At 37.7% G+C, this 16,477-nt stretch overlaps 1 protein-coding gene across 1 annotated transcript in view; it reads right to left on the bottom strand.

The window, feature by feature from the left end:
* Window positions 1-2,781: 2,781 nt before the first annotated feature.
* Window positions 2,782-16,477, bottom strand: part of adra1aa (adrenoceptor alpha 1Aa) — a 30,683-nt gene continuing 16,987 nt past the window's right edge. Inside the window, exon 3 of the mRNA XM_084390503.1 lies at window positions 2,782-5,823. Within this exon, the coding sequence (XP_084246629.1) occupies window positions 5,312-5,823 (512 nt within the window). The 3' untranslated portion in view covers window positions 2,782-5,311. The remainder of the gene's footprint in view (window positions 5,824-16,477) is intronic.

Consider the following 16,477-nt stretch of genomic DNA (forward strand, 5'->3'; position numbering starts at 1 on the left):
GTCTATCAGATTTCGGATCGACTTCAAGGCCTTATTGATAATTTTGACATTTTTAAATGGTCTCACGCCCTCCTATCTGTCAGATCTTAGTATTCCGCACCGGCCAGTAAAGAATCTAAGATCGGCAGACAGGGCCGTCGCTAGTGGGGTGAAATGTGGAACAATTATAGGGGCCCCGCAAAATCCAGCAGTTATACTATATAGGCCCCTGTTGTATGAATAATTCTAATATTTATATTAGTTGTATGCCTGAGATTTAAATGAAAACCACAAAAACATGCAATTTGGTTAAATATTTTTTTCCAAATGTTCTCTTACCTCCCTATGGTTTAGTCCGATCTAAAGTATTTATTAATTATTCAGTCAGTGACAAACATCAGATGGACCCAATAAAATTGTAAGTCCCACCCCAGCTCGTGAACAGAACCAATCACAGTTGAGGTGGCATGTGTCTGAAGTTAACGATGAACTTGGTGCAAGAGCGGGAGACTGACTGACAAAATGTCGCGGAAAAGAAAACATAAATTAGGGTAGCAGAAACGCCATGAACAGAATGAGAGGGAGGCCAGGAGAGTTGTTGTATCCCAGTCGATCAAGACGTCCTTAAAGACAGGTTGTATTGTTATTTCGCTGTGAATAAGAAAACTACCATCTACAGCTTGCCGGGTAGGCTATTGTCACTCTTCATTATCGATGGGCACCGCAATCGACCGAATGATTACGTGTTCAAAATCCCTGTCTTTTGTTAAAAAATTGACACGAGTCACGACGCATTGCATTATGCACCTAACCTGCCGGCTGATGATGTATTTATTACATCAATAAAACACGAATACACTCTACACTTGAATGAATAAATTTTAGCTTTATTTAATAATATTTCTTTATTAAAAAATAAGACAATAAATGACTTTATTGTTTAAATTTGACTGCATTCTTGTCAATTTATAAATGTTTACTTTTTGATTTATGAATTATAACAGACGTTTCCCCTGATGGGGGAAAAAAAACATTATTTTGCTGTTACTTTTTTAAAATTGATTTTATTATTATTTAACAATTTCTTTTTATTAGTTGTAATTTTTACATAAATTTTACTTTTAAAATAAAGGTTTTACAACAACATCACCTTCTTCTGTTATATGTGGGCCTCCATGCTCATCTATTGTACAGTATATGATATTGGTGGAGGGTGGTGGGGGCCCACATAAATATTCTTTCAGGGGGCCCCGAATCCTCTAGCTACGGCCCTGTCGGCAGATAAATGATTGCTCCAGGTACTGCGGTCCCGACTCAAGCGAAAAGGTGATTGCGCCTTTTATAGCTTGGCGTTTGACTCTGACCCAGGAGAGAACTAAATATTAATTTTATGTTGTTGTGTTTTGTCTCTGTGTTTGGTTTTATCGATGGCTTTGTACAGCACTTTGGGCTGCACTTGAGGCAGTAGAAATGTGCTTTATAAAAAAATAATACACTAAACTAAAGAAACAATTGGAAATTCTATAAAACTTCGGTTTCATTTCATGGAAGAAAGAAAGCCATATGACCTTTAATGTCATGAAGGTGACATTTTTGCATAAACTATTTCTTTAAGACACTGAGATCTCCTATGACAGAGGCTCAAGGTATGAACATACTGTCTGATAAACCTGCTCTCACATTTGATGCTGAGTTCCACAGTGACTGTATTAATAGTAGCGTCCCGACTGCATTTGACCTTTTATGCCTGGGTAATATATTAAATTGAACTAAATGTACATTCCGAAGTAAAACGTTGGCCTGATGCCACATAGCAACACAGGAATAAAGAGCTTGGGAGACGGTGAATAGTACAATAAACGTCTGCTTGTGCTTGAGAGTAAGTGGTCAAATGTGAGGCGCCATTAACAGTACGAGATCAGATCGAAGTGATCCGAGATGCTCTCTGAGTCTCTTCATCTTCAGAAATGCTGTGAACGGTGCTGATAAGATGTTGAAGATATAGGGGTGTTTGAACTAGCCACAACTATACTTCTACAAAAACAGCATTCCCCAGATGACTCGGTTTATGCTTCCGTAAACAGGCCTTTTCTTGAGCACGGCCATAAATCAAAAACAGCCATTCTGAGATGCCACAAGACCATATTAGTGCTGAGACAAGCCTCATGATTGCTATTGCTGAGAATCAGAGTTCGTCCTGAATTCAGGCATGAGTGACACTTCAAATTGTGCAGCTTGTTGAGAAGTATATTACATCTCAAGGCTTACTTGTGATTTTCAGACAATAAAGCAGGCTAACAATAAAATGAAACAGCAAGGACCCGAGCCATATCTATTGACCAGAATATCAAACTGACTTCTGGATGGACTTTTGACTAAATAACCACATAGCAACCACCCAGAAGACCTTAACAACCACACAATTCTATGGTATTGTGTTTGTAAAGAATACATATTATGCTGATTTAGAATTTGGCTCATAAAAATGCTCATAAAACACTAAATTACAGATGTTTTTGATGCAACAATCCTTGACTAATCAGGCATGTTTTCAACTAAAGACCAAAAAAAGAAGCAAGACCTGTTCTTCCTGTTGACTATACTATAATAATAATAATCAAAATATGTTTGTTTTTTATTTAATAAAATCTTAGTAGTTCTGTAAAATGAAATAATAATAATAATAAATAATTATTATTATTCAAATAGTTATATTATTTAAATTAAATTATTGAATTTTAAATTAATTGAATTATATAAAAACAAATGTACAAAGTCAATAAAAAATAACTGTAACATTGTAAAATAAAAATGATTTATTTGAATTTTATTTTACAGATCAACAGTAAAATTACGGTGTGTGTGTGTCGCGTTTCCAAATACTCATTATAAATGACTCGGGGAAAAAAATGTGTATAAACATTGAAAAATCACATGCTTGCTAAAATTATATGTGGACTTAAGGGAAAAATTACATATTGTGAAAAAAACTAAAACAAAAGTACAGTCATAACTGTAAAACACATGGTCTTGATAAGGCTGTAGCATCCCATGAGATCCATGTTTGAACCCAGACTGCATCGTTTCCCGAACATCCCCCTCATCTCATTTCTCGTGTACTTTCACAGGCATATAAACCCCCAAAATATTAAAAGTAGACACAGTTCTTATTTATTTCTCATCCTTGATGGTTACAGCATGACACATTTCCATGTAATTGTGAATAGCCGCCCGTCACTAGGGGAATGTGTGTGTGTCCACGGCTGAAATGTCATAGAAACCACGAAAACTTTCTCATGGTGAGTGGTTCCGGACGCTATGCTGTAAGTGGGACGCTTCATCGGAAGTTATTCCCAAAACGTATGATTCAGTATGTTTTATTGGATATTATTATCCATATTGGAATCGTATGATTTTCTTTCATTTGAGAAACAAACACAATAACAGAAGTGCCACTTGTTATAAGGCATTTAAGCAACATAAGTTGGTCCTTTTGAGGTCATTACATATTCATTGTTATCGTCAAGTATCAATATCACATGGAGATTTGTGCATTTTCCAGATCACAGTAATAGAAACACAAATTATGGGAAGGGTGACTGTTGGTCCCACGGCGAAACACATGGAAAGCCGTGTCTGACACTCGTGGAGCCATCAGGTGTGCACATATAATAAGGTGACCATGCAGGAATACCAAAAAGACACACTGAGGATCAATTCTCTGTTCACAAAGGTTTCTGTGCATCACGATTAATGGGTTTTCTGTAAGACTTTCTGATTATACTCAATGGCCATTAACTGTATAGTGCAATTTCAGAAACTGAACTGGTGAGCGAACATTCGAAAATATAATAATCTTTTCTTTTGTATATATATATATAGACACACTCATCAAACATTGGTAAAATAACTGCAGTCAATAATAATAATAAAAATTGCTGGTATTTATCATCACAGACCCATGCAGAATGATGTCCACCATAATGTCCAAGCAAACAAACACGTGCACTGCCTCCTTTTAAAGGAATAGTTCACTCAAACATGACTTTTCTGTCAGTATTTGTTCATGCTCATGTCATTCCAAGCTTAAAAGCATAAAACAATGTGCCCATGTTTGTCAAACAAAAAAAAAAAAGACAATAAAAGCAGCATAAAATAGTCCATAAGACTTGTGCGTTATATATTCAACATCTTCTGAAGAACATGATAGCTTACTGAGTTTAACCCTATAAAGCCTACTGTATCATAAATGTCTAAGGCCTCTTAATCATCAACATGATCAAAACTTTGCTGTAAAACCTGTTGCACACAATCTACTACATGGCTTCTGTCGTCTGATTGATCGTTTGTACTTTTTTTTACATGTAAAAACGGTCCCCTTTTGTGTCTTTTTGCTGTGAAATTACAGATTTTTTTTTTTTTTTTAGCAAGTAAACGTAAGAATAACTTTAATATTGTTGGTAATATTTCAAGATGAACACTTGCTGGACTGAAGCAACATTATCCATACATTTTCCTTTAGAAAATCATGTTCAAATGTGTCTCAAATATGATCCATCAGGCTTTTGAGGAAGGTTTATTTGTTGTTTTGCATATGTTTTAAAACTAAACGGAGATTGATCATAAAACTAAGCATTTAAATATCATATTTCTAAGACATTACTGGCAGATATAGAGTGATGACTGATGTTTATATGCATTTTATGTAAGTATCTGCTGTACTGTTACTGTTATTTACATTACAAGCATCAGAATTTCATGTTTTTGGTCATATAAATATCAGCATCTGCACCAAATTGCATATTTATGCTCAGTTTGAGCCTCTGAATATTAAGACTTTTTTTCCTCCTCAATTATGAGCTCGATATTCTCAGTATTAGCAATAAAAGCCTGATGTATCAAATATGATACAAAACATAAAACACATATGCAAACTTTTTTTCCCCTCGATTTTGTTCAATAAACTGTTCCATTGCAGTAATTAAATTTGTTCTGACTATTATTTCACAATTCAGGCTTTACAGGGTTAAGTCATTATGCATTTCCCTCCGTTGAAGCTGCGAAACCTCATGCGTTTTAATCCTGACTGTCCATTGACAGGTTTCGAACAACATGAGGGTGAGTAAATAAAGACAGTTTGCATTTAATGGTAAACTGTCCCTTTAATAAGCATCGACGGCATTGCATCAGCTTTCAATATTCCCAGCGCAGATTGTTTCAACCCAAAGCGTCTGGCTTTCCTTCGTCAGTTTGTGTTCTCGAGTCTGAGACTCAAGTGGCATCACAGTCAGAGTGAGTCTCCTTAAAGAGATTTCCCCAGCGTGCCGCTCATTCACACCGCATCCCCGTCCTCACACAGCGAGAGCTGATGGATTTTGATGACGGGAAGTGAGTTGTGCGCCGGCGGCTCGGGCTGTGGCGAATCCATTACCACCGTGCAACACGTCCTCAGCAGGTTCTTACCACACATTCCCGCCACTTTGGCTCCCACGCTGACCCCGGTCGTCCCCACCGACGAGGTCCGGGACGGGGCCTGCCACTCCCTGGAGGAAGGGCTGCGGGACAGCACTATAGAAGAAGACGGGCTCAGATGGGACGGATTGTCACGGCTCGACAGGCCCAGGATCTGAGACTGGCCGTGCCGAGGACTGGTCTGGTACAGCGGGTGGGGCGGCGTCGATCTCTTGCGGAGGCAGCGCGCACCCAACACACTCAGGAAGGCTTTCTTAAACTCCTGACTGGAGCAGGGGTAGATGATGGGGTTGATGCAGCTGTTGAAATAGCCCAGCCAGAACGTTATCTTGAAGACTGTGTCCGAGGGTCTGTACGTTGGGAAGATGGAACCTAGACAGACGAAGAATGAATTTTAGGAGTTTTCTTGATATTTTCAATAATCATTAATGAGTTACTGAGATGCATCATGGATCATTACTGCAGTCTTCAGTGTCACATGATCATTCAGAAATCATTATAATATGATGATTTGATGCTCAAGAAACATTTCTGTGGCCAGTTGCATAAACTGTTAAGACTAGTCTTACAAGTTAGTCATCCAATTTTATTCTTTAAAACTGTTAATAACCTTTTAAAGTCAGTAATTTGACACCGAACAGTAAGACTGATTACCCCTAACTAACTTCTAGTTGATCATACTAGTTCTTAAGACACAGTCTTAACATAATGGCTATGTTTATGCAACTGGCCCCTGATTATTATCAACGTATCTTTGTGAAAACTGTTGATCTTTTTTTTTTTCAGGATTCAAGTGAAATAGAAATCTTTTGTAACATTATTAATGTCTTTACTATCACTTTTGAACAATTTAATGCATCCTTACTGAATAAAAGTGTTAATTTCTTTAAAAAAAAATCATACTCTACCCAAGCTTTTGAACAGTAGTGTACAATCAGTGTGTTTACATGAACAATAAAACAATCTGATAACTATCAACCATCATTGTAAGTTAATTCATACTTCCATTATCTGACATATTTCTAAGTGATACACATTCATCGGTATTTATCGATCATGGATTGATTACGTGTCTCAGTATGGTAGATGGAGAGGAGACATCAGATGAAATGTGAATATTATGAAAATATGAATTCTATAATGTGCACTGAAGAAACAAGCAGGTGAGTTTCCATGCAAAGTAAAGCCAGTTCCCTGATAAAAGAACAGTTTCAGGTGAGTTTCCATGTCTCTACACTGTCTGCGTAATATGTGCATGTGACCGCATCCAGTAAAATTCATCTGGATTCGGATCATAATGGATTGCCAATCGATAAATTAAGTAAGGCTCTTAAAAGGTTTCAGCTGTTTCACTCTCTGTGAAAAAGATGGGAACGATTAATGGGACCTGAAATGAATAGATAAGGAGCAGAAAATGAGAAAGGTTATGTCTGGAAAGGAGAAAAACGTGTGGCTGCTTCTGAAAGCATCTTTCTCACCACCGCCGTCTCCGTCCGTGTGACAGGACAGATAACTACGTCATGCGTCACAATGCCGGCCAAGTCTTTTTATAGAATCTGATCTGATCTCTCGCTGGAACGTTCCTCCGTTAATCAAGGTTAATAGTTTTATTCAAATTGCCGTCATAAATCCGGCTCAATATGATCAGAGAAGGACCCTTCAGAGGAAAGGAATTGTTCAGCGGACGCAGGCACAGAAAAGAGAATTTACATGGGTATATATTTAACACTGGGTTCACACACCCAGTGGATTTTTCTAATGCAATGCCGGCCGTACCATTAAAAGAATTAAAGCGTCTATCAAAACCACTTGGCCTAGAGACGCCGCATCTGTCTTCAGAGCGTCTCGTAACACACTTTAAGAGCGAGTCTAGAGGGGCTTTTACGCACACAGGGTAGAAGATAAAGGAGAGCCAGAGACTGTTAGACGGGGCTGTGGGGAGAGAGTCTCTGAACGCCACAATTTAATCATTACTATCTGCAGGCTAAACAAGAGGAAGAGCTTAAACTGAGGTTCAGTCATCTACGTTTCAGTGACTGTCCACCAGTAACGTATAACGTTACATATTTCACCTCGAAATTAAGTTGATTTATTTTGCATGAAGAAAATTAAGCCTACTTTTATAGGACCATTAACACTTTTGGGTTTGTGAAATTATTTTCATGACAATTAAACCATTTTAAACAAATTCATAAATTGAAAAATGTTATAATTTTTACTTGATTTCTTTTTTTGTATAAATAAATGTACATTTTATTAATTAAAAAATATTTATTTTTATCATTATTAACATTAATGAAATGTGAGCTGGAGTAAGTGCTTAAAGAATTTTTTGCATCATGTTTGAAAAAAAAAAATGGTCAGAGGACAATTTGTATAAAAAAATGATGAAAATGAATGATCCTAAAAATTCCCCAGATAGATAGATAGATAGATATTACCATAATTCTAATTAAATTTTACTTTAGTCTCTTTAAAAATATTTATATATATATATATATTAGTCTTGTGAGATGTGAGATTCGTCCAGCTACTGATGGTCCTCACAACTGTTGTTCAGGAGTCACAGTGTGTTTTAATGTACAAAGAGAGAAGAAAATATAAAAATGGAAAAATTAAATGACTGATGTTCTATCCCGAGTGATGCTCGTGGAAATATAAATAGTGGATCTGACTAAATGATGCGTCAAATTGAAGGAAGTCAAAATGAGAAAACAAAAGCGATTTTGTCCGAGCCCATAATGATAATGACTGAAGCGCAAACGCTTTCTACTGGGAAAGTGTGTTTCCTCGAGTCAGACCCTGAGACTTTCTGTGCTCTCGTAAAAAGCCTGAGCAATGAAAGTGGCTGTTTATCAGGTCAGATTCCATCAAAAGTTATGTCCTCAGCGCACTGAGGTGTGGTTTAAAGCTCTTTACGAGGCGTAGAGGATGGAAAGAAACAACCTTTCATCTGATGCTAAATCAAGCCACCAGGTCCTGCTGAAGCATCACATTTCATATGCATAACAGCACTGTCCTTGACTGGAACGACTGTTAGTCATCATTAGAAAGGGCCGCTGGGTTTATCTGGTGTTGTCAAAATTTCTGTAAACGACACACAAAGACCTCTGACACGGCCGCACGGTGCAATCAGTGCAGGGATTGACTGGGATATTCTGAGGAAACTATTTTTGTCTTGACATTTCAGCAGTTTTTCCCAATAATAAGACTCATGAGCCCCTTTCACACAGAGATTCTGGAAAATACACGGATAAAGTGACCCGGGATTTGATCCGGGTTCGTTTGATTTTGGTTCATTCACACTGCCAGTGATTTTCCGGAATCATTTCCGTTCACACACAACATTTACATTTACATTTATTCATTTAGCTGACGCTTTTATCCAAAGCGACTTACAATTGCTATATATGTCAGAGGTCGCACGCCTCTGGAGCAACTAGGGGTTAAGTGTCTTGCTCAGGGACACATTGGTGTCTCACAGTGGATTCGAACCCGGGTCTCTCACACCAAATTTACAACCCGTAAAAATCTCGTAAAGACACATGACATCGATGTGACTTGTAATGTCTCAGCAGCGTCTTATGCCTGGTTCAGATGACAAGATTTTTGCGTCTGTTACGATAGTCACGGTGTCAGATTACACGATTTTGACTCCTAAAATCTTGTCATGTCGTGGACAAGAAACATGTCAGAAAACACGTTGCTTTCCGACCAGTCATCGCGTGCAGTCACACGCACACATTCACTCGCACACATACACACACACTGTAACAGTCACACGCTACACACTGTAGCTCGCTCACTCACTCACTCTTGACAGAACCCGTCGTGGAGGACCGTTAAAAAATGAAACATGCTAGTCTTTCTGTCGTGATGTCGTGAAGCATCGCAGACACGCCCACTAGTAGGTTGTCGCCCACTATGACACACTATACGAGATGAAACGATCGAATCTTGCGTCCCAACGCCCAGGCCCGTCGCGACAAGGCAGGCAAACCAAGCAATTGCTTGGGGCCCCGAGCTGTCCTGGGGCCCCAAGACAACGACTGGTTAAGAATAAAATGCAACGACAAACTGTGTGAGCGCCCCTTTGATAGTCAATGCAGTAAAGTGCAATGACACTGTTATCGGGATCCCCCTCAAGGGGGCCCCCCTCAGTAGTCGCTGACAGCAGCCAGCCAACTGCGTGATCTCTGCTGCCGGCAAAATACAAAACCTCCTCGGCAGTCATCATTAAGCGGAATTATGCTTCAGGAAGCCAGAAAAGAATGAAGAGAAAGGAAGAGCAGGATAAGAAAAAACAATTTAGTGGTAAGTAGGGGTGTAACGATACACGTATTCGTATTGAACCGTTCGGTACAAGGCTTTCGGTTCGGTGTTCGGTACGCATTTTCAAACCGATCGGTTGGTTGGATCATTTTTCCTGCCGACCAAAATTTCGTTATTTCAAATGTAGGCGCGTTGCGCGTGGCAAGCGCGCTCATAATGTAGAGACGCCGGCGCGACTACAACATTGCGCCCACCATCAAATGGCAAACGTAATGCAAGCGGAACGAAACTGAGCTACTCGTTATTATTGTGTGTTGACGGACCGTTGTTTATCAGTTTGGACCAGTGCAGCGCGAGCCGATCGTGATCATGCGACACTGTTACTACGCAGCACTAATAAGAGATCCAGTAAAGAAAGCATTTGAATTCGCCACAGAAGTAATAACATCGCTGCGAGATCTAGTGAGTATGGAAGCCCGTTTCCGCCACGTTGAGTAAAAAAATATAATTATGTAAGTCATAATAATGAGAAACTTTCTCATAATAATGACTTAGTATCTCATTATATTGAGAAACTTTCTCATAATAATGACTTAGTATCTCATTATAATGAGAAACTTTCTCGTAATTATGACTTAGTATCTCATTATAATGAGAAAATATCGCATAATAATGAGAAACTTTTTTCGTAATAATGACTTAACATCTCGTAATAATGAGAAACTTTCTCGTAATAATGACTTAACATCTCGTAATAATGAGAAACTTTCTCGTAATAATGACTTAACATCTCGTAATAATGAGAAACTTTCTCGTAATAATGACTTAACATATCGTAATAATGAGAAACTTTCTCATAATAATGACTTAACATCTCGTAATAATGAGAAACTTTCTCGTAATAATGAGAAACTTTCTCGTAATAATGACTTAACATCTCGTAATAATGAGAAACTTTATCATAATCATGACTTAACATCTCGTAATAATGAGAAACTTTCTCGTAATAATGAGAAACTTTCTCGTAATAATGACTTAACATCTCATAATAATGAGAAACTTTCTCGTAATAATGACTTATTTTCTCGCACTTCTACGCATGCGCAAAGCAGCGGAGCAGAAGGGCGTGCCACACTAGCGACATCCGCTGGTCAAAGCCGTGTAAATGCATCACAGCAAACATGGCACGCTCTGCAGTGAATAATATTAATGATAAATAAATGATCAGTATATGAGACAGGCTTCCATAGATAGTCTTTTATTTGTAATATTAATGTGTATTTTTGTGTATGAACAAGCAGCAACACAAGTGTGATCCATGGATTTCAAATAGATGGAGGAATGATAAGACAGCACACCTTTCCAAATCTGTTTAAGAACACTTCATCTGGAAATCTGTGTAAGGGTCCGTTCATACAGAACGCGCTTTTTCATTGCTTTTCTAGGCAAACGCGCACTAGACGGACGTTGCGCTCGCTCTTCTGCAGCGTCTCACACATGAAACGGCGTTCTAAAAACGCGGCGCTCAATTGAAAAGAAGTTCAGCTTTTAAAAACACGTCTCGACCTTGCGTTTTCCCCCATTCCACTGCCCACTTATGTTTAAATGTCCCCAAAGTCATAAACATCTTAAAGGTGATTTTTGTATTGATATCTTCCAGATGAACCTGCACATCAAATATCCTAGAAGCATCTGCAAAATACGTGTTATATTAACACACATGTGTTACACTTAAACTTGACGAATAAATGTAATATTCCAACTTTAATCTGATAGTTTTGTAAATTCATGTAACAATTTCCATCGGTGCGCACAAGCAGGCGTCCTTCGTTACCATGGTAACCGTCCTGCTGCTTCTGCATTCCACTTTCACACCTTATCGTGCGCATGGAAAAGTATGGAAGATATAGGCCTACTGATGATGTTATTTAATGATACTACAGATTGCACTTAGTAGATCAAACTGACTTTAATGAAAACAACTGTTTTGCAGAGCCTGCCATGTTTGCTGTGATGCATTTACACGGCTTTGACCAGCGGATGTCGCTAGTGTGGCACGCCCTTCTGCGCCGCTGCTTTGCGCATGCGTAGAAGTGCGAGAAAATAAGTCATTATTACGAGAAAGTTTCTCATTATTACGAGATGTTAAGTCATTATTTCGAGAAAGTTTCTCATTATTACGAGATGTTAAGTCATTATTTTGAGAAAGTTTCTCATTATTTCGAGAAAGTTTCTCATTATTACGAGATGTTAAGTCATTATTATGAGAAAGTTTCTCATTATTACGAGATGTTAAGTCATTATTACGAGAAAGTTTCTCATTATTACGAGATGTTAAGTCATTATTACGAGAAAGTTTCTCATTATTACGAGATGTTAAGTCATTATTACGAGAAAGTTTCTCATTATTATGAGATGTTAAGTCATTATTATAAGAAAGTTTCTCATTATTACGAGATGTTAAGTCATTATTACGAGAAAGTTTCTCATTATTACGAGATGTTAAGTCATTATTATGAGAAAGTTTCTCATTATTATGAGATGTTAAGTCATTATTATGAGAAAGTTTCTCATTATTACGAGATGTTAAGTCATTATTATGAGAAAGTTTCTCATTATTACGAGATGTTAAGTCATTATTACGAGAAAGTTTCTCATTATTACGAGATGTTAAGTCATTATTACGAGAAAGTTTCTCATTATTATGAGAAAGTTTCTCATTATTATGACTTAAAGAATCTTTTTTTTTTTACTCAATGTGGCGGAAACGGGCTTCCATAAGTGAGAAACATTCACATTGTTTGGCAGGAATAGTAGGCTATAATGCCTTCAAGTAACATTACGTCGGTTTTATTTTGACATTATGAATACAATGCCCTCAAATGTTAATCTTAACTAAAATAAACTACCATTTATAACTACTACAATATTAAATTTATTTTTTTCCAAGGAGCTGTTTTGTTTTATATGCTCCTAAGAAGAGTCAATTATAGCTCCAGAATTGCTCAAAGTAAAAAGAAATAATATTTTATGGTGCTAGTTTTAATTAAAAAAAGAAAAATAAATAAATCAAGGAAATTGGCATTTCTTTCTTTTTGCTGTATCGAAAACATACCAAACCGTAACACGTGTATCGTATTGAACCGAACCGTGAATTTTGTTACACCCCTAGTGGTAAGTGATAAATTACACTGGATAAAATAGCTCCACTTGTCTTGTACAAATGGTGTAATTTTGCAGCAGGTAGGTTAGAAAAAATATGTTTATGTTAGATACCTGCCTGACGGCAAATGCTGCTTGTAACAAACAGTTAGTGCAACTTTTTTTTCGAACGGACGGAATATGGTTACATATTATAATATGTTTTTTATTGGGGGGGCCTCCATGTCCATTTTGCTTGGGGCCCCCAAATTCCTTCAAACGGCCCTGCCAACGCCCATTGTCGTTTACGAATCCCCACGACTCCCTACGTCAAACGGATCGTGCCAAAATCGGGCTAAAATCGTGTAATCTGAACCAGGCATTAAGTTTGCTTATGAGCTGCGATTTCTCGACAACGCTTGAGCATTTTTTTTCTCTGATTCGATCATAAACTTGCGCATTACGTATTGTTTCACAGCTGGCGAACGATCCCGGCTTCAGCGTAATCACTACGACATGGCATTAGTACGGCTTTTGTTCACACAGCGCGCGTTCCGGGACTGAACACGGCAATGTTACTAGGTCTCCAACCCGGCATTGATGCCGGCATCAATCCCGGGTCGTGTTTGCGTTCACACAGAAGCCGTTCTGGCAATTTGCCGTGATCATCGCGCTGTGTGAAAGGGGCTATGGACTGAAGTCATCAGGCCCAAGTATTTTTTTTTAGAAAAATCATGTTAAAATATGAGTATCAAATATGATCCATCAGGCTTTTGAGAAACGCTTATTTGTACATCATTGTATTGCATTGCATTATACGTTTTAAAACTACAGAGCTTTTGATTTTTTTTTTATAAAATGATCCACTGACTATAGTTTCATATGTCAGGCTTTACAGGGTTAAACTATTACCCTCTAAATATGTGGTTACAGCCTTGCAAAGTACAAGCTGCTAAAGCACTACATGATTTACTTCAGTAAGTTTGTAATACATATGCTTCAATCATTTCAATAGATAACCAAGTCAATTCTGGTGGTTTTATTCACATTAGAAATGTTAAAGGGTTGAAGGTCAGTGCAATAACAGCCTTATGAAAGTGTTGTAACGACTGAGACAATCAGACACAACTATTTGTTACATTTAACAAATAAGCTTCAACGCCCACTCTTAGGAATGAAACATCCCCCCAAAAGAGAGGGATGCCAGGGTGAAGATCAGGGGCCGTATTCACAAAGCATTTTATCTTACCACTAGGAGTACTCCTAAATCGCACTGAAAGATTTTAGCTAGGAGTTTTCTCTTAAAAGTTATTCACAACGCCTTTCAGACCTACTCTTAGTAAAGAAAAATGACAACTCCTAAACTAAGAGTGAGTCTTCGTTGCTATGGATGACGTCAATACTCATGCACGAACTTGACTGAAGTGACCACCTTGATTGGCTGATGATTGTAACGCGGGAATGATTCCAAACCCCTCCCCTACGATGATGAGTGACAGGTGACAGGTCTGAGAATGCATGCGCTGCACAAGTAGTGCGAAGGACGGAAGATGATGAATAACTGAATAAATAGCCTAAATGAATAAAGAGTAAGGCAAAACAAATAGCCTAGTAGCCTAATGAAACATATGGATTGATGCAATATCTTTGCAACATTATTGAATTAATCTGTCACTATATGCCTCTGCCTACGTTTGCAAAGAGAAGAACATTTTAATTTGATTCACAATGAAACGTTACAATTAGTTTACATGCAATGAGTAGCCTAGTTTTGGTTGTTGTTGGTGGCGTTATTGCATCCCTAGTTATGCCTACAATGCTAAATTGTTCCCTCGTGATTGTAAGCTCCTGTAGCCGCCGCGTACGCATTTCAAAACATCGCAACGTGAAATGCCACAAAAAGCGGTTTGTGAATAGGTCTTAGTGAGTTAGGAGTCCTCTCGACTTCTTTTAAGCTGTCCCAGGCTTAGGTGCTACTTTTAGGGCTAAAATGCTTCGTGAATTACTCTTAGTCAAAAAAATTAGGAGTCCTAAAGTTACGAGAGACACGCCCATTATTTTTAGGAGTTGCTCCTAAATTCGCCAGTTAGGAGCTACTTTTAGCCTTAAAATTCTTTGTGAATACGGCCCCAGATAAGTAGTCTTAATTGCTGTGAAAAATGTGGTCATGTGGTCAAGACCTAGGCCATAGGAAAGACCTGCAGACCTTAAAACAGACTTTCCTGCATTCATTTATCGACGAACTGATCTATAAATGAACATCCCAGAACATTTTGTGAATGATTTACTGTCTTGTGTAATGTCCTTTAATACTATTATTTTTTGATACTGTGTAAATAGAATCAATGGTAAATGTAACCTCACCTATACCATGTTTGGTCTCTATAAATTGGTACTTTGAAGATCGAAATGATCATGTATATGATATGTTGTTAGCTGCACAACATATTAGTATTACAAGAATCTTTCATATTTTCTTCATCAGCAACCAATCCAGTTGCACATGCAAATGGTCACGATTGAAACAAAAGATCCCGCTTGGAAATTCCACCTTTCTCATTGGTCAAGCAAACCCGGAGAGGTGGGAACTTTCTCAGGCTTTATTAGAGACAAATTCACAGTGACCCTCTCTTCTTTTCCTGGTTTCTACTGCTGCTTCTTCATTTCTTCATTCCAACTCAGAAGAAAACTGCAACTTTACCATCACTGAATGGACAACCATCAACTCTTCCGACTTTCTCCCTTCTCCTGGTTGCTCCGCGTGGCTTCTCTGTGCTAGGGTCGGCAGGCCACAATCTCATGGAGAGAGAGAAAACCTTCAACCAGAACACAGTCAAACAAACCATTCGAGTTCGTCAGCATTTTTTTTCTTCAACACGCAAGAAATCGTTTGAAACTCATGGAACCATCAAAATCCTTCTTCAGGAACGTCACGAAATGCTTTCACTGCAAAGGCCATGCAAGTATACATTTAATGAGGTGCTCTGAAAATAATATGCTGATGGATCTTTCCATAGTCCCATTTCCTGCTTCCGGTTTCATACTGTCACTTACCATTTTAGTGTGTATGTGTGTTTAGATTAGTTATGTTTGTAATTGAGTTAATAAAACTTGTGCACAATACATATTTGGTTCTGATTCTCTGCTTGCAAAAAAGTTTATTTTACGATTTAGATTTTGACTGCAGGCTCTTATTTCCCTTCCCCTAATTAAATTAATTCTGTTAACAGATCCAAATATTCATAATTAATTATTACAAGTTATGATTGATTATTAATATTTATTTTGAGCTAATTTGCTACAGTGTATATCACTGCACCACACCACAATAGTCAATCAATATTTTGTACTCTGTGCCATGTGCCAATTTACACATAATCATAATGAAATACTGATCAATTGTAAAAAATAAAATAACTTAAAAATATTTTTTATGATCTCACATCCTCAAATAAATATGAAGTTTGAAAGATGCCACAGAGAAAGTGGAATTATCATAATTGTATTATTTTTTTTTTTTATCTCACTTTTTGTATTCCTGAAGTTAAATCTGTCTTAATATTATGCGACTTATTTTAGCACCCTGTTCATTATATCAGTAAGTCATGGATAC

Source organism: Rutilus rutilus, assembly GCF_951802725.1.
Source record: "Rutilus rutilus genome assembly, chromosome: 19".
Classification (NCBI taxonomy): domain Eukaryota; kingdom Metazoa; phylum Chordata; class Actinopteri; order Cypriniformes; family Leuciscidae; genus Rutilus; species Rutilus rutilus.